This window comes from Leucopleurus acutus, assembly GCF_964270905.1.
Source record: "Leucopleurus acutus genome assembly, chromosome: 9".
NCBI lineage: Eukaryota > Metazoa > Chordata > Mammalia > Artiodactyla > Delphinidae > Leucopleurus > Leucopleurus acutus.
Genome location: NC_139144.1, coordinates 74,017,563 through 74,036,449, shown reverse-complemented (window position 1 = coordinate 74,036,449; position 18,887 = coordinate 74,017,563). Strand labels below are relative to the sequence as shown.

The 18,887-nt window shown below is 36.3% G+C and overlaps 1 protein-coding gene across 9 annotated transcripts in view; it reads right to left on the bottom strand.

The window, feature by feature from the left end:
- Positions 1 to 18,887, bottom strand: part of FOXP2 (forkhead box P2) — a 531,560-nt gene that overhangs the window by 133,645 nt on the left and 379,028 nt on the right. For 7 of the 9 annotated variants that reach the window (XM_082846483.1, XM_082846480.1, XM_082846485.1 and 4 more), the window contains one exon: positions 18,387 to 18,476. In XM_082846483.1, the coding sequence (XP_082702609.1) occupies positions 18,387 to 18,476 (90 nt within the window). Of the gene's footprint in view, positions 1 to 14,712; positions 14,771 to 18,386; positions 18,477 to 18,887 lie in introns of all 9 variants that reach the window. The other 2 variants (XM_082846487.1, XM_082846488.1) reach the window with 1 other exon arrangement.

Sequence of the window (18,887 nt, the reverse complement as noted above, 5' to 3'; positions counted from 1 at the left end):
TCTAATACACTGAGGGCATTTAGTCATGTTTCTCTGATGGATTGATTGACTGAGGATGTAAATTCTAATACATGGAAGTACTGTAAACCAGTTTCGAAATCTTACTGCTATCTTGTTTTTAGCTTGTAGCTTTTCCACTGGAGCATGGTAATTATTTGTTTCATACGAAATTGTATAAAGTAGACTTTTCCATTTATTTCTACATTACTCCTGAACTCTCTTTTTATTAAATAAATATCTCCTTGAATAGAATAGCAAGCAAAAAGGTCGGGGGACGGGGAATAAAATATATTAACTAACCTGTGCTCTAGTCCAGTAGTGCTGGAAATTCTTGAATGGAATGCCAGATACCATAACTGCATCGATTGCTTAAGTACTCCTTTCTGATGTAGTTCTTAAGAAGTAGTCCTCACTCTCAATTAGTCCCAGAACAGATGTTTCTTTTAAAGCAATTTGTATTTGGTATGACACTGTTAATCAATGCTATTTTGACCCTTTAGTAATGGCAAGTTACATCTTAGCACTGAATAACCCATTTAACAGTCCTTCATCAGAAACTTGATATCTCATGCACACTGCTTCCAACAAGTTCTGGTGTCCTCAAAGACTCAGGAATCACGAACCAGAAAGTACTGAGTCTTTTTTACTTTATGTATATGCATCTCTGTATTTCATAGACAGATTTCAATGTTCTAATGTTTAAAGAAGGGGTTGCAAAGTGGGGCCTGAAAGCGAGAATATGAGAGGAAGAGAGGGGGAAAGGAAAAGAGAGAAGGGGAGATGGAGAGAGGGGGAGACACAGAGATTTAGAGAGGGAGAGAAATGAATATTTCTTCAGAGGGTAAATGAGCTGTGAAGTACAATCTATTTCCTCCTCCTACCTTGCACCTAGTCCACCATACACCTGCCTGAACTGACAAGGCATTAGAGTCTCATCTTCCTTGTCTAATGATATGCAAAATGCCTATTGCAAATGAATGTTAGAAATAAAATTAAAAGAAACCACATACAGGTAGAGCTGATAAAAAAATAGCTAGACATCTTTAAACATTCACAATTTTACTACAGAGAACAAAAATAACAGGATTATTTGGCTTACTTTCTTTGCTTCTTAAATTTATGATGTATTTCTCTCAAGAAAAGTTCATTATACTATTTCTTTTGTTTGCAAGATAAAATCCAATTGCACTAATTCCATAAATCACACACTTTAAGAAGAGGATGGACTCTACTTCATTTTAATTTCATTCTGGATAATTACCAGAAAGCATGCAGGACCTATTAGAGAAGGTGAGATTATTAAAAATCATTATGCATTTACAGTATCTCAGATGCAAACCAATGATTAATTCTTATTCTCATGGAGTCCTGGATGAAGTGATGACAAACACTCACAAGAATAATCCTGGTTTGGTTGGGCAGAATCACACACAGCACAAGGACTTCCCATTCTTACTCCCCAGAATGGTGAGCCTTCCACCAGACAGGCAGCCTTCACAGAATGAGGAATGTCTGCCTGTTCTGTCCTCCTGCCTGTCCTGAAGTTGAGAATTCCTGAAGAAATGATTCATTCATTTCAAACATAAAGGATGGTGGGAAAAAAATGTTCTGGTAACAAGACACATCTGACATTCTGCCCTGGCTCCTTGGGAAAGTTACTGAACGCTTCTGGCTCTCTGATCCTCACAGGTAAAACAGGAATAGTACTGACCAATTCTGGGGTTTCCATGGAGATAAAATGACCAATCATGGGCAAGGTACCTGGCACTTGGAACACAGCAGGAACTCATGTGGGTCCGTAGGGATGGAAGTGAGGGAGAGCAAGAAGGGTTTCCTTGGTAGTACCTATTTTTCTAGTGTAGTTTCTTACAATCCAGATTACTGCAGGAAATATAGAAAAAAGTATGGAATACAACTCTTATCTTCACTATAGCTGGAAGGAAAGTGAGAACTTTCTTTTAAAGTTTCCAGCAATATGTAATAGCCAAGTGAAAAAAAAATTGTTCTGACCTTAACTTGTTTAAATTTTACCTTCTATGACTATTTTTTTCACTATCCTTCAAAAACACTTGCTTCTGTACTTGCAAAATATGCATATGCTTCATTTATCTAAACTTTCCAGTGTTTGTTCCACTGCCTATGTATGTTCAGCTGGGGTACCTCACCAGTGCTGCCAAGCTTCAGTAGCAATTTCCTGGAGGGAAAGAATTACCTCTGCTTAGCTTACTCGGTATTGTGCTTTCCCCAGTACTCAAAATACATGGAGTCTTTAATAACATTTTAGTTCTAATTTAAAATATTAAAACTTAGAATAAAGTCCTATAACTAACTGACCTTTAATCACATTAATGTCCAGATTTATGTCTTTCTAAATTTTCCTAGAAGAAATTTTACCAAAAAACAAAATTTCTTGTCACTAAAGTATCTCAAGTCATAAAATCTCTTTTCTTGGGGTTTCCTACACAGCAGAGAAGCTCCCTTACTGCAATCTATTGAAAGTCAGCCCTCAACACAAGGGTTTGTTTTTTAATTTAAACAGAATCTCTTTTCACAGATTTCTTAGGCCCCATGAGGTACTAACAGCTATGTTAAACTGCTGTCGGCAGACACTGTTCAGATGCCTATCTCAAAATTCATCCTTCTCTTCTTCTCTGCCAAAAGAACCCAAACTTTGTTCAAGTTGACGAAAGGCCTGGTTGAATATAATAAGCTTCACAGACTCAGATGAAGCAATGAGTGTTCACGTGATACTGTTCAGGCCAATGAAATGGAAAGAGAAGCTATTCTGTGGGGCTTCTGGGAAAACTTGTTATTCAGCTGACTTGCGTTTATTTGTATTTTGCCTTCCCCTTCTTTCTCCCTGGAACATGAACATGATACCGGGAGAAGGGGCAGCCCTCTTGTGACCATGAAGACAGAGGCTATACAGGGGCAGAACAAGAGGCTGAAAGAAACATTGGTCTTTTGTGTCATCCTTGAGCAGCTGTACCAGCCAAATCTGGACTTTCTGTCTATGGAGTTCATGTTTCACAGGAAAAATAAATCTATATTCCTGAACAGAGCAGCTGATAAACTCCATAGTAAATTTAGACAGGGTTTTAGTGGAAATATCCAAAATCCCCATGGCTAAAGCAATAGATAAAATTAACTCATAAAAACTATATACCAATAAATCATGTAGAATGTATAGTTCCCTGATATTATTTGAGAAATCCTCATATATCATCTGTGTCCTGTACATTTCCAATATCATTTTATTGAGTAGATTTCTCACTTCCAGTACCCTAGTAAAAGTATCATTGATATTTAGTGGGGTTAGAAGCATGACTAGTACAGAATTATATGAAGCAGTATATCTTGTTCAAAAGAAACAGACTAAATAAGGAGTAAAGGGCTTATTGAAAGCAAAATATTTATATGTATACACAATTCAAAAACCAGAAGACAGAATCAGGAAAGAAAATATTTAGGTAAAGATAAAAGGAGAAAGAGTTCACTGTTATTGTTAAATAAGTATATTACATGTTATCTACCCGGGAAAGGGAATCAATTGGAGTATTGTTCATAAACAGACTGCCTAACTAGAGAATAGACAAGATGTGTTAGTAATGTGAGAGCAGGGTGGGCCTGAATCTGGTCTTCTAATGATATTCATATGATATGACATGATATATTCATATTCATATGATATGATATGATAATGATATTCATGTCTGCTTACAAGTTTCTTTCTACAAAGTACAGAGAAGCTGATAAATATCATACCTTCATACTTGTCTCATCAGGTTGAAAGAAGTGGTACCTTGAACTTATTCTGACAAAGAAACAGCAATTCAATTGGCCTAGTTCAATTCAATTCTGCAAAGATTTATTTAGCATCTACCATGTGCCAAGCATTATGTTAGAAATAAAATATAATCTCTGACCTCAAAGGGCTTGAGTCTGAGACTGAGCTAGAGAAGTAGTCAAATAACTTTAATAAAATATGGTATAATCTACCTTTGTAACTAATACATGTAGAATAATAAAAAAGTATGGTACAGGTTCTGAAAATATATGTAAGTGAGGGATTATTTCTCTGTGAAGAGTCAGAAGACTCAAGGGAATAGGATCTTGAGGTGTGTGTAAAGGTTTGGCAACCAGATAAGATGGTGTGGGGCTGACATTCTAAACAGATGGAGAAACAGGAACAAAGGCAAATAGGTGTCCAACTTCCAATAGTTCATGATGCCACGCAGAGTGCCTAGTATATAAGAAGTGAACTACAAACATTTGTGAATGAATGAATAAATGAATAAACAGCACGTTCAGTAAGCAGTGAGGATTAAATCATGGTTATAAAGTAACAAGTGTATGATAATTTATAGCCTTTTGTGCCATGCTGAGAGGTTGAAAAACAGAGTGATTTTCACATTACGGCAGAGGAATATGGCCCAATCAAATTAAAAGGGTTTACAGCTGGAGACTGTAGAACAGAATTCAGAAAAAGTTAACAAAAACAAGTGTGGGGAGAGAGAAATAATTTCAGTCTGAGACAAGTTGATCTGGGTTGAGATGCCCCAGTAGGCAACTGAAAAAAACACACCTCGAGCCTAGGAGAAAGGGGGAATTTGATAGGGCTATAGACTAGCACTTGCCTATGGACTCCACACATTTATGCAAAATGTACCATGGGGCTTCTCTGGTGGCGCAGTGGTTGAGAACCTGCTTGCCAATGCAGGGGACATGGGTTCGAGCCCTGGTCCGGGAAGATCCCACATGCCGCGGAGCAACTAAGCCAGTGTGCCACAACTGCTGAGCCCACGTGCCTAGAGCCCGTGCTCCACAACAAGAGAAGCCACCACAATGAGAAGCCCGCGCACCGCAAGGAGGAGTAGCCCCCGCTCGCCACAACTAGAGAAAAGCCTGCGTGCAACAACGAAGACCCAGTGCGGCCAAAAAAAATCAAACAAACAAACAAACAAAAACCACAACATACTATGTACCAGACACTGGAAATGTGAAGATGAATGAGATAGTTCTGGCCTTCAAGGAACTTATAGTAAATATGATTCAGTGTGATACATGCAAGAACAGAAGTATACCTAAGACATAGAAATAATACGTAGATAGGAATAATTAATTCTACACTGTGTGTGTGTGGCAGGTGAGGGTTTCAAAGGGGGCTTCATAGAGTACCTGACAGTGATGATTTAAAAGCTTCACAGAAGTTTCCCAGATGGAAAGGCAGAGAAGGGCATACTGACAAAAGAGAAGGGCAAGGTCACCTGTATGGAGACATGAAGCAATTTTGGAGGAACCATAAGTAGTTTGACACTGCTGCTCATATAATTTGTAAAAACTGGGTTGTGGACAATGAGATCAGCATGCAGGACCACTGCACGGGACAGCTATCCTTGAAGACAATGAGTTTCTTTTCCTTAAGGTTTCTAACTCCTAAAGGAAGGCCAATTGGGCATAGCAGACATATACTGAGGACTTTAGAAAGCAGATATTATTTTTTTAAAAGTCAAAGATAAGATCTTATAATTTTACATGAGAACTAAGGATAGTAAAAATAAAATTCTCACAATGTTGTTGGAAATGCCCCTGGAAAGAATGAACAGAGAGAGGTATCCCAAGAAACCCGCTCAGGGACCTTTTTAGTTAGCTCAGATTTAAAGACATATATAAACAAACAAACAGAACAAAACACAGGACTGAGATTAAAAGACTGCTGAGTCTGGAAGGAAACTGAGATATCACTAGTTTACAGCCATTTAATTGTGTAGGTTGGAAAACTGAGTCCCTGAGAGGAAAAATGACAGTATATTAATAAGAATTCAGACGCAGTACTTTTTTTTTTTTTTTTTAACATCTTTATTGGAGTATAATTGCTTTACAATGGTATGTCAGTTTCAGCTTCACAACAAAATGAATCAGTTATATATATACACATATTCCCATATCTCCTCCCGCTTGCGTCTCCCTCCCTCCCACCCTCCCTATCCCACCCCTCCAGGCGGTCACAAAGCACCGAGCTGATCTCCCTGTGCTATGCGGCTGCTTCCCACCAGCTAGCTACCTTACGTTTGGTAGTGTATATATGTCCATGCCTCTTTATCGCTTTGTCACCGTTTACCCTTCCCCCTCCCCATAGCCTCAAGTCCATTCTCTAGTAAGTCTGTGTCTTTATTCCTGTTTCACCCCTAGGTTTTTCATGACATTTTTTTCTTAAATTCCATATATATGTGTTAGCATACGGTATTTGTCTCTCTCTTTCTGACTTACTTCACTCTGTATGACAGACTCTAGGTCTATCCACCTCATTACAAATAGCTCAATTTCGTCTCTTTTTATGGCTGAGTAATATTCCATTGTATATATGTGCCACATCTTCTTTATCCATTCATCCGATGATGGACACTTAGGTTGTTTCCATCTCTGGGCTATTGTAAATAGAGCTGCAATGAACATTTTGGTACATGACTCTTTTTGAATTATGGTTTTCTCAGGGTATATGCCCAGTAGTGGGATTGCTGGGTCATATGGTAGTTCTATTTGTAGCTTTTTAAGGAACCTCCATACTGTTCTCCACAGTGGCTGTATCAATTTACATTCCCACCAACAGTGTAAGAGGGTTCCCTTTTCTCCACACCCTCTCCAGCATTTATTGTTTCTAGATTTTTTGATGATGGCCATTCTGACTGGTGTGAGATGATATCTCATTGTAGTTTTGATTTGCATTTCTCTCATGATTAGTGATGTTGAGCATTCTTTCATGTGTTTGTTGGCACTCTGTATATCTTCTTTGGAGAAATGTCTATTTAGGTCTCAGACGCAGTACTTTTTATTACGGGGAACCACTTTCCTGTTGCAGAAGGGTTGCAGGGTTCCTACATACTATAGACCAGCTGCATTAGAATCTCCTGGGAGAGTTTAAAATATTTTGATTTTCTAAGATCCCATCCCCTCAAATTTTAACTCAATATTCTTGGATGAACCCAAGATTCTCCATTTTTAAAAGATTTTCAAGTAATTTTTTAGATTTGAAAACTACCATTAGCCTAAGTGAACTCTAAGACTATGTAGGGGAGTGGCGATGGTTATTGATTAAGGGAAATAAATTCTCCTGGAATAAAAGAAAAAGTTTAAACGATGCCCACGTTTTTGAGAAACTAGAACTCTAAACGTATTTTAATCACTAATGAATATGTTTTAAATGTCTAGGGGCTTCCCTGGTGGCTCAGTGGTTAAGAATCCGCCTGCCAATACAGGGGACACAGCTTCGATCTCTGGCCCAGGAAGATCCCACATGCCACAGAGCAATTAAGCCCATGCGCCACAACTACTGAAGCTCACGTGCCTAGAGCCCACGCTCTGCAACAGGAGAAGCCACGGCAATGAGAAACCTGTGCACCGGAATGAAGAGTAGCCCCCGCTCGCCGCAACTAGAGAAAGCCTGTGCACAGCAACAAAGACCCAACAGAGCCAAAAAAATAATAATAATAAATAAATAAATTTATAAAACAAAAATGTCTATTACATGCTTGGTTCTATGGGAAGAAGGTGGAATAGAGAGAATGATTTTCTCCTTTGAGGTTTTTTGTTTGTTTTTACAAGGATATTTTATTGAAGAATTTACTCCAGTTTTTCTGTGAGACAACAAATTTTCCTCATGTCAGCACATCATAATGTTCAATGTGTTCCTTGGTTTGTCACTTGAGAATGTGCAGTAGCACTAGCAGTAGAAGATATCAAAGTGGCAGCTTTTACAGCAATGCAAGTGTTAGCATTAGAAGTGTTAAGAATTTATATGCTGTGCAAAGGAATTGTCTGTTTGTTTTGTGTTATCAAGATGCTTAACTACTAGGTCCTGCAGGTTTTATGCTTATGATGATAGAACTACAAAAATCGGCATGATCAAACAAATCCTTTCTTTTTTAAATAACCACCAAATACTTTTAGCCAAGCTGGATGTGATTCAAGACCTTCAACTGTGAACTGAATCTAAGCAGAGGCTCCCTAATTTGAGGGATAAAATACCAAGCTCAGAATGTCGGGGCCAAACCAGTCGACAGTCAATGGTTACTAAAATAAAGCCTCTACTCATTACTGAACTTCTATGGGGGTCTCTTCATACCCAAGACACAGCCTTCCCCCATGCATTTCAAAACCGTCCCAGGCAACTTTTACTGTGAAGGAGTAGCCCAGATTATCTACTGATGTTATTGGATATTTACACGTAAGAAGGATGAAAATATTAACATTAATCTTGAGTGCCTCTCTCAATTCTTCAAATAAGATATCAGCAGAGAAAGTACGGGGAACTTGTTTGTTCACTTTAGATTTTCCTCATTGATGCTAGATTGCAAGATCCTAAAATTCACAGATGTTGAGGATTGGTCTGATTATTTTCCAATTACCCCAAAGTTCCAAGACATTACACCTGTGGAATTTGTCAAGCCATGAAACTAAATCAAGCATGCTGGGGGGGCTGACCTAGTCTTTAGAATGCTGACTCCCACACACACAACCTAACTCCTCCACCCCTGTGGATCCTTCCATCATAAATATAGCTTTGCTGTTCTCTACCTGTTCTCACTGATGTAGAAAAACCTGTGATGTGAAAAAAACTGTTTCATTGAAAAAAAACCTGACATTAATCAAGAGGTAAATTTTACTGAAAGTTAACTTGTGTTACACTCTGCACGTGACGATGGTAATTTGATTCAGAGTAAGGACAGTCTTTGGAAGAAAGACTGCACAGACCTCTCGTGTTTTTGAACTGGAAATTTCTTGAATTTGAGGGTTCATGAAGATCTCAGGCTGCATACCCTGTGAATGTCAAGGGTCTACTAGAATTCTCATGAGTGGTTTCATCCTCATCTAATCAGAGAACACAATTTTCATCTTAAAATATCTACTACACTATAGCAATTTATTAACATTTATTAAGTGCCTTTGGGAAAAATAACTTAGTGACCAACCATAATTTAACTTAAAAATCGTATTAGATTCTTATAATGAGCTTATATGCTTTTCATAGTAAGGTACAGTGACAAATATTTTTGAAAGAACAATTCATTACACTTTTGTTTGATCATTTCAAATGCCGTGCTTCCAAATTCACCGTTATTAAAATTATCATGCACACCCTAAGATCTGTTTAGGAAAACTGCCATTTCATACAACCATCCCAAGCAATTCTAGTTTGAATTTCTTACTAAGTTTTCTGGGAAGTCTGGCAAAAGGATTTAAGGAAGGAAGGATAAAACCATTCTGATGGCTGACTTTGAAAGAGCCACCTATACATGTCATCAGTAACAGGAGATTTCTCGCAATACATGAAATGCTTCAGGTCCTCCTAAGTATCTGAGATATTCAAGGGTAAAGCTGCTTGCATACTAAAACTACAATTTAAAATAGCATAAAAGAAACTATTCTTGGGGCAAGCTCAGAACTAAAATATTGGATACTGGATTTTAAGAAGTCACATAGTTTTACTATTTTGTTAGTAAAATGATAGGTTCAAGATAGAATTAAATAATTAAGGCACTTAAAGTTATTCTTTTCTCAGTATGGGGCCTGAAGGGACAGAGATTAAGTTAAATGGAAACGATTACATGATGAGAGGAAAGAACGGAATGGCAAAGGAAGAAAAACTACAGTGGAAAAGGGGAAGGTGGCAGAGAAATTTTAAGAAAACCAAGTAGAAATGGAGAATGCAGGACTATAGATATGAATAGAATCCACAGAGGAAACACAATGAATCTTAAATGTAAGTGAATTTCAAAATAATTTCACTTTTTGTTTTTAATCATGTACTGACACTGTTCTTCACTTTGTCATTCAATTTAGCTTGTACAACACCTCCAAACATCTTAAGGTAAAATTCACAGCCTAAGTCTTAAATCCTATGGAGAGCTCCCTTAACAATATTAATGTTCTATTTCTTTCTTGCTCTTCCTTTAGTTAAGGAAGAGAAGTCAAGGGAATATATACTTAAAATCCTAATGGATTACAGGAAGAGGCAAGGGCTTGGGTAGCTAAGAAAAGAGAAAATGTGACCTCCTAGAAAGCAGTTTTCTCCCAGATTTAATTTGTGGGAACTCAGTACTATATATGCAATACACATTTGCTTATATGATTGGAAACACAGCGATCAGGGAAGTAAAAGTACATTTATTATCTACCTTCTATTTAACATTTATATTAAAGTAAGTTTTTTTCCATTCATTACTGATAATATTAGTATTGCAAATCTTGAGTTATTAGCAAATGATAAAAAAAGAGGAGGGTTAGAAATGATCAGTGTTGCAGTTCAACAGTGCATGTATGAAAATGCTCATCCTCATGGTCACTGTTTGATGTGGTTGACAAGCTCTGTGTTGTAAAAACTCTCCCTTTCCTTGACCTTATTGAATAGAGTAAAAGCTAATTTGATTCTTCTTTTCCCCTCTTTAATTTCTTCTGCTTCTTTTTCCTCTTGCTTTAAAAATTGTCGATGTTAGTGAGCTCCTCTTTAGATTATCTTTCTCAGAAATCTCCTCCACTTTCGTGGATTCATCCATCACTTCTGGATTATTTCACAAATATTTGTCTCTAACTCTGACCTCTCTGTCAAACTCTAATTTTCTAAAAGCTTGCTAATTCCATTTACTTTCATGCCATCACCTCAAACTCAACATTTCTAAAGCTCAATTCATGAAATGCCAGCCTCAAAAATTTTTTAAAGATTACCTTATTCCAGATCTCTCACAACTCCCTTCCCCCAAAGCATCCTCCAGGTGCACCACTGTTGACTAGATCTCCACAATACACTGCTTTCACTGTGTCACTTCCTCATCAAAAACCTTGAACAACCTCTGCTGCCTAAATCATAAAGTACAGACTCATTAGCTTGACATTTCAGGCTGTATACAACTGGCTATGTACACTTCTAGCCCTCCAATACATTCGTTATTCCTTTAGCGTGACATCTCTATGCTGGTCAAAACAAACTACTTACTCTTGCCTAACCAGACCTCACCATTTCCCATCTCTACATCTTTGATGACATCTTTTGAAAATGTCTCTATCAAAAATTGTCCTTTACTTTCTCTATCTACCAAATTCCCTTTCTTTAAGCCTAACATAAATGCTACCTCTCCACAAAGCCTTCCCTGATCACTTGAACCTGAATTAATAATTTTCTTTTTAAAATGCGTATAGAGTCAACATCACTAATCATCAGGAAAATGAAAATCAAAACCACAATGAGATGTCACCTTACACTTGTCAGAATGGTTATCAAGAAGACAAGAAATAGTAAGTGTTGGTGAGGATGTGGAGAAAAGGCAATCCTCATACACTGTCAGTGGGAATGTAAATCAGGGCAGCCACTATGGAGAATAGGATGGAGGCTCCTCAAAAAATTAAAAATAGAGGGCTTCCCTGGTGGCGCAGTGGTTGAGAGTCCGCCTGCCGATGCAGGGGGCGTGGGTTCGTGCCCCGGTCCGGGAGGATCCCGCGTGCTGTGGAGCGGCTGGGCCCGTGAGCCGTGGCCGCTGGGCCTGCGTGTCCGGAGCCTGTGCTCCACAACGGGAGAGGCCGCAGCGGTGAGAGGCCCGCGTACCGAAAAAAAAAAAAATAAATAAAATAAAATAAAAAATAGAACTACCACACAATTCAGCAATTCCATTCCTGGGTATTTATCCAAAAGAAAAAAAAAAGAAAGAAAACATGAATTCAAAAGGTTATATGCACCACAATGTTCATAGCAGCATTATTTATAATAGCCAAGCTATGGAAACAACCTAAGTGTCCATTGATAGATGAACAGATCAAGAAGATGTGATTATATTAGCCATAAAGAGAATGAAATCTTGCCATGTGGGACAACATGGATGGACCTGGAGGGTATTACACTTAGTGAAATAAGTCAGAAGAGAAAGACAAGTACTGTATATTTTCACTTACATGTGAAATCTAAAAAACAAAACAGATAAATATAACACAACAGCCTCACAGGTACAGAGAACAAACTAGTGGTTACCGGAGGGAAGAGGGGTAGGACAAAGGCTAAAAGAGGTGACTGGGATTAAGTGGTACAAACCACCAGTTATAAAGTAAGTAAGTTACAAGCATGTAATGCACAGCACAGAGAATACTGTCAATACTTTATAAAATAACTTTGTAGGGTGTGTAATCTATAAAAAAAATCAAATTACTATTTTGCACATCTGAAACTAATACGATATTGTAAGTCAACTATACTCAGTAAAATAAGGTAAAATACTTATAGCACTTTCTGCTTTTCTGATTCCCATAGCACATCCACTATGCCCTGATATTTGTGTGCAAGTATTACTATCTCCTCAACCAAATCATAAGTCCCTGAGGATATTACACATAAATACTCAGTTTTCACTGAATGAATGAAGCTTTTCCCCCCTCCAACTTCCTCACACTCTCCACTCAACACAATCTGCCCCTCATTCATTGTTCCAGCAGGTATTTACTGAGCTCTATTATTCACCAGGCACTGTGTCAGGCACTGGAAGATGAGTAGGACATGCATGATCCCTGCTGTCATAGAGCTCACAGTCTAGCAGGGAAGACAAACATTATAAGCTTATATGTGGCAAGTGTGACACATACATGGTGTGGAGGCCTATAACAGGGGGACATACTCTAGTAGTACCTAAAACACTCACTGTTGCTTTCTCATAAATTAGGCACACTTCATATCAGAGTGAATAGTGAATTGTGACAATTATGACCAAGTAGAAGGTAACATATTATAGAATATTTATCATAGCCTTGGATTAATTATAAATTTCCTGGAGCTGAACGTAACAGAAATTATTTATTAATTTATTATAAGTGCAAGGATTCATGCTAGTCCCTTTATATAGTACTCTTTTTAGTCTTCACAACAATCTGGCAAGGTGGGTATCCTTATTCCTATTTTAGAGATAAGGAAACAGGCTTCAAGAGATCAAGTTACTCTACCCAAGGTTCTACTAATTGAGGGCAAAGATAGGCTTCAGACCCCAAAACATATGTTCTTTGTCCTCCATGCCATGAGTGGATCGTTCACAAGTTTTCCACGCAGCACACTTAGCAGCGATGGACTGGATGTCCCAGACCCTCCTCCACAGGGTGTCAGCCCTGTGCATCTGGCTGCAGGTGGCAACATCATAGTATTTTAAGAATGATTTTATTCTGTAACATTCCTACAAGACTGTCTATTTCACGCTGCCTTTTAAGAAATGTTCTTTACTGGAATGGGAAAATGAGGACCACACAAGGCATAGTCTGTCCTTTTTAGTAGTTTTTAAATTAAGCTCTTTTTAAAATTTATGATATAAAAATATAATACTGCTTATTTTTCTGATATACAGCAAATATAGATAGCAAAAAACAACTTTTAAAAATTCTTTCTGGGCTTCCCTGGTGGCGCAGTGGTTGAGAGTCCGCCTGCCGATGCAGGGGACACAGGTTCGTGCCCCGGTCTGGAAGGATCCCACATGCCGCGGAGCGGCTGGACCCGTGAGCCATGGCCGCTGAGCCTGCACGTCCGGAGCCTGTGCTCCGCAACGGGAGAGGCCACAACAGTGAGAGGCCCGCGTACCGCAAAAAAAAAAAAATTCTTTCTAAGTTTTCTGCATCACAGTAGATTGCCCTACTCAAACCCATATTGCAGATTTCTTGCTTATGTTGCTTTCAGTATTTGGAACAAAATGTGTTTTAGTTTCTCTCTAATTCTTATAACTAGAAATCAAATATTAATGTTGAAAAGGAAATATTCAATTTCATTCTTTACCACTGCATGAATGGACTTTAATAATTTCCTAAAACATATTTATCAGTGTCCAATTCTATTACCCACAGAGTTAGTATTTTAACCCAGGATAAATATTTCATTATTTATACATTTTATACTTTATTTTTGATTTTTTTCCCTGGAACATGAAATTTTAGAAATGCTGATTAGTTTACTGCAGAATTTCTTGTTTTGTTGGACAATGCTAATTTTAACAATTTGGAGTGAAGTAGAGGATGGTAGAAATTTGTTAAATTGTATTATATCACAACATATTTTAATGTAGTTTATTAAATAAATACATGGTAAAATAACTCCTTGTGTAGCTTAGATTTTCCCTAAAAGCAATTTATAAAATTATTTCAAGGCATTAAACAAAACTTCCTTAGATGTTATATAAAATGATACTTGCACCATGGTTTTCAAACATATGGGATTTGCTATTTTGATTCCAAAGCATTATTTTTGGCTATGGTATGTTAATAAAGTGCTTTGTAACTGAAAACAAACGAATAGGCAAACATAATCCTTAATGCATAAGCTAACATCCAAGATACAGCTTTTCCTGAAACATTACGACGCCTATCACTTAGTTCAAAAAAAAAAAAAGTGAAATAAATTTTTAACCACAGAATATTATATTTTGTCCATCAGGTATCCCAATGTCTTTATTTTAAAGATGTGAGTGACTTCCTCAAGCTTATATAACTAGTTTGTGGCAGAGTCAGAATAAGACCCCTAGGTTTAATTCACTTTTGCTTTTTACTATTCCATTCTCGAACTATTTAAAACAGAATTATAAAAAAAAAATAATTACCTATTGGAAAAGAGAACCTTATATAAGATATTAACCTACAACGAAGGAAGTGATTACAACGCTATATACTAATATTCATCTAAGATAGCAAAGCAATGGCATTTACCTTAAATTTACGTCTCTGCTCTGCACAGCTGTTGAAGAACCACAAGTCTGTCTCATGGCTGTAAATGTAACAAGAACAATAATGCGACCAATTTTCATACCTAAACTAAATTAAGTAGATTTGTCACAGGCTAGAAAATTGATAATGTATTTTACAAAAAGTTTTAAAATTACAGATTATGGAAGTGTGCATGTATGTGTATGCAAATGTATTTGTGTGTGTGTGTGTACATATGTGTGTGTGAACTTACTCTTTTTAATAATCTGGAAATTAGTTTCATGAAATTGAAAGCATTACATATTCTCTTTGGCTAACTTTTCTCATTACTGAACGCTATGGGTATATCAAGTCTAGAAGTGCCAGGAGTAGATACAGATAAATAAAACAAACTAAAATGAGAGGCTGTCTTCAGCTGTTATTATTAGTTATGTTTTTCTGGGATACACAGTAACGTAAAGAAGGAACATCTAGTAACGCTTAGTTTAATATCAGCTCCCATTTGCATCACAATCTTTATATATTATTCATCAATATGTCATTAATCAATGTACCTACTGATTGGACCTATTCAATTGGTGCTTCATGTAATGAATAGAATATGTAAACAAGTTTCAAAGATATATTCAGATATCTATACATGAAAGTGAAATCACTACTACAATCGGTACTTGAGCTTGTCAGATGTGATTTTCTTCTTTCCATTTTGCACTAGATATGCTACTATCTAAGCTATCTGTAGTACAAGAACCTGAAAAAGTGTAAATGAAAAGTACCTGAAAAGATAAATACTAGTCTGCTAGAAATATTCTCTCTACCATGTCACACCTCAAATCTGGCCACCACTTTTAAACATTTAAAAGAAATTCAGTTGAATATAACAAAGCAACTGAATATTGTTCTTGTGACTTGAGCCATTAAAACAGATTTTTAAGAAAATCTGTATTTTCTTTCAAATGTTATAAAATAGTTCTCCATCAAAACTATATTTTAAAATGAAAACCACATAGTATCTCTTTTGGTCTTCTAAAAATACGTTATGCCTGATAAAGTACAAGCCACCATGATCTATTAACACCAAATACTTTGCCTTGCAGGTATAGCTTTTTGAAACATTTTCAATTATCTTTTTTTAATTCTAAAAGATAATCTACACCAACTCTATTATGAAAGGTTGGTTAAACTCTTAGGTAAGTAGAAAAAGAAGTCGGCTGTGAGAGAATCATAGAAGTTAAGTGTTACTTTCATATTAAATGGTTAAAATTTTTAACAAAGATATTCTACCCTTTTCTTTAACATAAGTGGCAAATAGTGCAACTCACGTTAAATAGTATTTGCAGATGCAAAGATAAGCATTACCTAATATCCCCCTTTGACGACATGTGTAAGCTCGTATAAAATGCTATCAGGTTGTTATTAGATTTTCAATACAATCCCAGCATGTTTCCAGTTGCTAAGCTTATCAAGTACTATGAAACACTAAGACTGTAGACTCATATTAATTGCAGTGTACATTTTGGTGAACAAATAAGTCTTCATTCATTATTTCTAAATTCTTATTCATAAAAACCAACCAACTTTTCATTCCTATGACATTTTGGCATTAGAGCCCACTAAAATTACAAAATAATAATAAAATGCTACAGTTTTATAATATGCACAATGGATATGTATTCATAATAATATGAGTCACAAAACGCTAAATGTAAGTGACACAATGGAAGTTTGTGGTAATGGTTAGCCACTGAAATTGTTAAAAGGTATTTATAGTACTATTAATCACCCTTTGGTGATAAAATAACAAAATTGAGGAGTTCTGCTCAAACTTTTATATAACAACATTTGGTACGTGAGCAACAATTTCTTATTTTAGAGTCATTAATATTTCCACATTATATGTGTGTGTGTTTTCCAAGAAAAATTATGTATATTTTAGTTGAACGAAGTATCACATTTTTGCCTTCCAATACAACAAAAAAGGAAAGTAGAAAAGCTAAAGCCCAGCCATTCTTTCCAGAGATACCCTGGTAACCAGCAATAAAGAAACTTCTACTGGACTTAGCTTTGGAGAGGAACAACTTATTATTTTGTCTATTTTGTCATGAGATATGATAAAAACAGAATTAGGACAATATACAGTGTTTTTCAGGTATTTGAAACAATAAACTCTTCCCTACCTTTGGCTTATGCTGCCAGCATCTAAATCTCCTTTGCTATACCAACAAGAAAGCAAAATTCCCAGCCTGAAGCCATAGTGAGGATAAACATTTCATTTGCTATCTGTGACTTCTATGCAAATTTCTCTCTGTCATGTAAATGTATGGAGAGGCTCTCATGGAATCAGATGATTCAATGGAAATACTCCAACCACCGTTATCACTTGTTATTACTCGGGCAGGGATATGACAGTGAGGAAAGTTTGTCACTACAGAATTACTGACTAGTTAAAACAAAGAATGTGAAATTTATTTTAAAAAAGAAAAAAATTAAAATGAATCTTAAACTTAGGCTGATTCAATATAACTTTCATTTGCAATCATGGCAGACATCGGTACGTCACATCCCCTATCCCCAGGACCCCTTCTTCCCATCCACCCCACAAAAATGGGTTTGTTCCCAAGAATATATATTCTCATCTCATATTTGCCTAGGGACTATGCATTCAATTCAGTTTTTAGGTAATGAGTAGCTTCTGGATTGTGTAGATCAGTAGCCAATAATTCTGTTACACAAACTAAGTTTCAGTAGGGCACCATGTAAGACTTAGTTACTAGCATCTGAGAGTACACCTGAAAATGAAAACAGAAACCTAGGCCATAAAAATTTTTTTTTCAAGATTGTTTTGTTAAAATAAAGCAATAAGAAAGATGCTGACTTTTTAAAAAAAACTAAGCTTGTCTTATTAGACGTGTACATAACACATGATTCAAAAAGGAAGCATTGCTTATCTTTCAACAGAACTGATAAACATTTTGAATAATGTTTTATACAATTCCAGATTCTACCTTCCAAACATTTAAAAAGTACCCTATAAAAATGTTTCTTTCCCCTAATGTCCTATATATTTTGGTTAAAGCTATATAAAACAATGGTTGTATTATGTAACAAAAAGTTACTTTAAGAGACATACATACTATCAGTTTCACAGGACAAACATAGTGAATAAGGACAACAAACTCCAGAATGTGTTTTTATAACTGTGGCAACAGCAATAACTCCTTGGCAAACTCAAACAGTTTTTTTGGCAACCCTGGAGGTTTTCTGCATTTGTCACTTGGATACAACTGCAAAAGGGTTGTCTAAGACTGCTTTGTTTCTTCCCTACCATTTTACTATAACTTTGCTTTTAAGGAAGACATTTCACATTTTAACCTGTTTGTGAATAAAATTTCATTAAAATCCCACAAGGGAGTTTTATACAAAACTCCTAATGCCTATGTATACCAAATGTCCCTACACAACTTGTCCAAAAAGTGACCTTGTAAACTTTTGAAATCTATGCTAATAGATTATTTTTTCTCTTTCAAGAAGATGAAATGAGTTCTCTTTTTGAATTAAAATTACTTACATATGCAAATGTAATAATTTTCTGTATGTATACAACTGGGTCTGCACATCTGTAATCATTACAAACGTCTTTTAAAGTAAGATCCCAAGGATAGGAGTGCTTTACTAACCTGCAGTGGTCTCTGTTTGTCACTGCTCTTAGGAGATTTCAATCCACTTGTTTGCTGCTGTAAGAGAAGTTGTCTTGCTGCTTGGAGAGCCTAGAAGTGAAAAGTGAGCAATATCTAAATATTTTGTTGAAAGGTAAATTATCAGTTATTCCTTAGTTAATAGTAATAGGCTTTAATGTATGAGAATCCCACCTCCTTTCTAAAGAGAATCATTAAATATTCTTTTTCTTCTAATGTGAAAAAAATTCACATAACGCACAAATACACAACTTTATTTAAAACAACAGAGATGCATGTAATCCTGCAGAAAATAAAGGCAATTTGTTTAAAAGTGCTTAAAGAGGAAAAAATCATAAACTGCATCAATAACCTCATTTTCACAAGGAACTTGTCTTTGAGTGTGCAACTAAAATGCCCACTCCCTTTTAAATTATCAATCAATTTGCATTTTCATATTACAATTTTGAAGCAAAAGCAGTAGACTTCAAGTGTTACCGGAAG